Below are 2608 nucleotides of genomic sequence, written 5' to 3' on the forward strand. Positions count from 1 at the left end.
GTCTAAGCGCTCAACACATAAAAAACATTTTGTCTCTGGTCAAGAGTTTTAGGAAAGCGCTAAGTGCTTGTACAGTTAAACATGTACAGACATATTCATTTGCCATGGGTCCCCTAAGGTAGCTATTATTTCACTATGAAATTATCCATGTATTTCAAGAATTTAATGTACTGCAGAATTTCAAACATCCATGGGACCTTTTGTGTTGTATATGAAAATGTGCCTTCTAATTTTAATTTATGTAATAATAATTTATAAGCATGTATTTTTTTAATTACATCACATTGACTTTTCAATGACAAGGAGTTTGGTTTGGTTAAAAAAAAAAAAAAATAATAATAATAATAATAATAATAATAATAATAATAATAATAATAATAATATAATAATAATAATATGAGAGAAAACGCGGTGACTTTTCAATATGTGTCTTTTTGAATTAAAAGTGTTTTCAGCTGATATTAGGTTAACAGAAATATACATTGCGTTTTTGAAATTTTGATAATTGGTTATGTACAGCCTATATATATATTTTAATGTGTATAAGATCATTTGTTAATACTCTTTAACAGAGTATGCTCAATAAAAGTACAACAGTTTGTATTTAATATTTGCAATGTATTGTTTAGTCATCAAAATAGACATTTAAATAAATATTGCTAGTCTTATTAATATAGAACACATGGTTTGATGTGCTACCAGAACATAAACTCTTAACAAAAAAAAGCTTTTTTTTTTACTTCATAGAATGACTTTTAATACATCATTAATGTCCATGCAAAACAAAATATGTATTCCATGTTTATAAATGCGCTCTAGACTTGTCGCTTGCTGTTGGGCCAGCATTTGTAGGCCTATAATAGTTTCCTTCTGAAGATTTCATTCTGTTTTTCTATTTTTATTATCACATTTCTGTGCTTATTCTTAGATATTTTCAAGTTCTATGTAAATCGTTTTTTTTTTTTTTTTTTTTTTTTTTTTTTTCCAGGGCTTTCGCTTTTTATATACTGTATGAAATGATTGCTTTGGCAGGTTTTTTTTCTGTCAAAATATGTATAGTAACTCGACAGTACTTGCACGCTTCAGTTGTACTTTCCTTCCTTTGCTGTCTTCCACAATGAAATCCTTACAATCCACCACAATTTGAAATTATGTTATGTTATTTGGTATTGGGGTGTTTTATCGGTTAAAACCGAAAATCAGAAGCCCTAATTATATTATAGTTTTTGACTGTGAGCTGTACACAGCCATGGTTCACATCTACAGCCCCTTGTGGAAGTTTTTTTTTGTTTTTTTTCTGAGATGTTTTGTTCACAGACAGACTAATATATATATATATATATATATATATATATATATATATATATATAATATATATATAATATATATATATATATATATATATATAATCACATATTTACTCAGCTCCTGCGCCAGCCCTTCACAAATGCTGGTGAGCCATGCAGAAATGCTGTTGTTGTTCAAGTTGGGCACCCAGTGTTGAAACTGCTACCTGCAGCCACAGGATTCCACCACCATGTCCTCATATTGCTTGTACACCACGTTGTTCCCAGAGTCTATGTATAAAATACTGATGGGGCTCAGTTTGGATGGGACACAGCAACTCGGTGGCGTTGACTCTGGGTCCATGGAGTTCATCAAGGTTTGGATGATCGCATGGTTTGTAGGTTCTAGGTGAGACCTCAGTGGGAAATCACAAATTCCCTCACAATGGTAAGCCTCGTAATCCAAAGGGGCTATAATCCAATCATCCCAGCCTAGCTCCTTGAAATTAACATGGAGAGGCTTCCGACTGCAGCGCGTTTTTGATCTTTTCCCGTTGCCTCTTCCCCCGCTGCCAGCAGACCTTGTAGAGATTGGGCTTCTTCTTCTCCGCCGATGCTTGCTGTGGGATTTTTGGCCAGGATCTGGAGGACCCAGGAAATCCATCCCACTCATGGATTTCACTTTATCTCTGATCTCCTTAAAAAGATTCTCTTTTTTCCTGGTGTGGGTGAAAGCCACCAACAGTGCCTTTTCTTGAGTTTGCAATGCATGGCGGCTGAATCCCAGATCCTGAGGGTAGGACGCCTCCTTAGAAGATTCTGAAATGACAATCAAGTCGAAACACAACAGATTCTCTGTCCTGTGTTTCTGGCCTCTCATGATCCCCCAAACATCAAACACTTCCCATTTTGATGACTCTATATCCAAGATGTCCATAGTTCTAGAATCAAGCAAGTGCTGTCCATCATTTCCCTCCCGGCAAGAATACAGCAGGATGCGATAAAGATTTCCACCTTTGGATAAAGAAGAAGGTAGGTTCGAGGGAGTTTTTCTCAAAATCCGCAGCTCTGCTCCCACTAACTCATCTATCTTAGATAAAGTGGACATATTAAACAAATACCTCTGGCCCGGCTCAGTGGAAGGGTTATCTGTATATAAAAAAGCATATTTAAATTAAATTACAATGAATAGCCAATGTCTAAATCAAGTCAAATAAAAAAAAAAAATATGCATACATCTATGAAAGTTAAGTGAGTTGTTCTATTGTGAGTATTGAACATGTTGTGTGTAAATGTTTGTAAAATGATCTCACATCTTGTGA

At 34.6% G+C, this 2608-nt stretch overlaps 1 protein-coding gene across 1 annotated transcript in view; it reads right to left on the bottom strand.

Annotated features, from left to right (window-relative positions):
• Window positions 1–1443: 1443 nt before the first annotated feature.
• The window catches only part of gdf7 (growth differentiation factor 7), a 4917-nt gene continuing 3752 nt past the window's right edge, over window positions 1444–2608 (bottom strand). Inside the window, exon 2 of the mRNA XM_041253391.1 lies at window positions 1444–2435. Coding sequence (XP_041109325.1) covers window positions 1510–2435 — 926 coding nt within the window. The 3' untranslated portion in view covers window positions 1444–1509. The remainder of the gene's footprint in view (window positions 2436–2608) is intronic.

The sequence above is a fragment of the Polyodon spathula genome, chromosome 6, assembly GCF_017654505.1.
Source record: "Polyodon spathula isolate WHYD16114869_AA chromosome 6, ASM1765450v1, whole genome shotgun sequence".
In the NCBI taxonomy this organism is placed as follows: Eukaryota; Metazoa; Chordata; class Actinopteri; order Acipenseriformes; family Polyodontidae; genus Polyodon; species Polyodon spathula.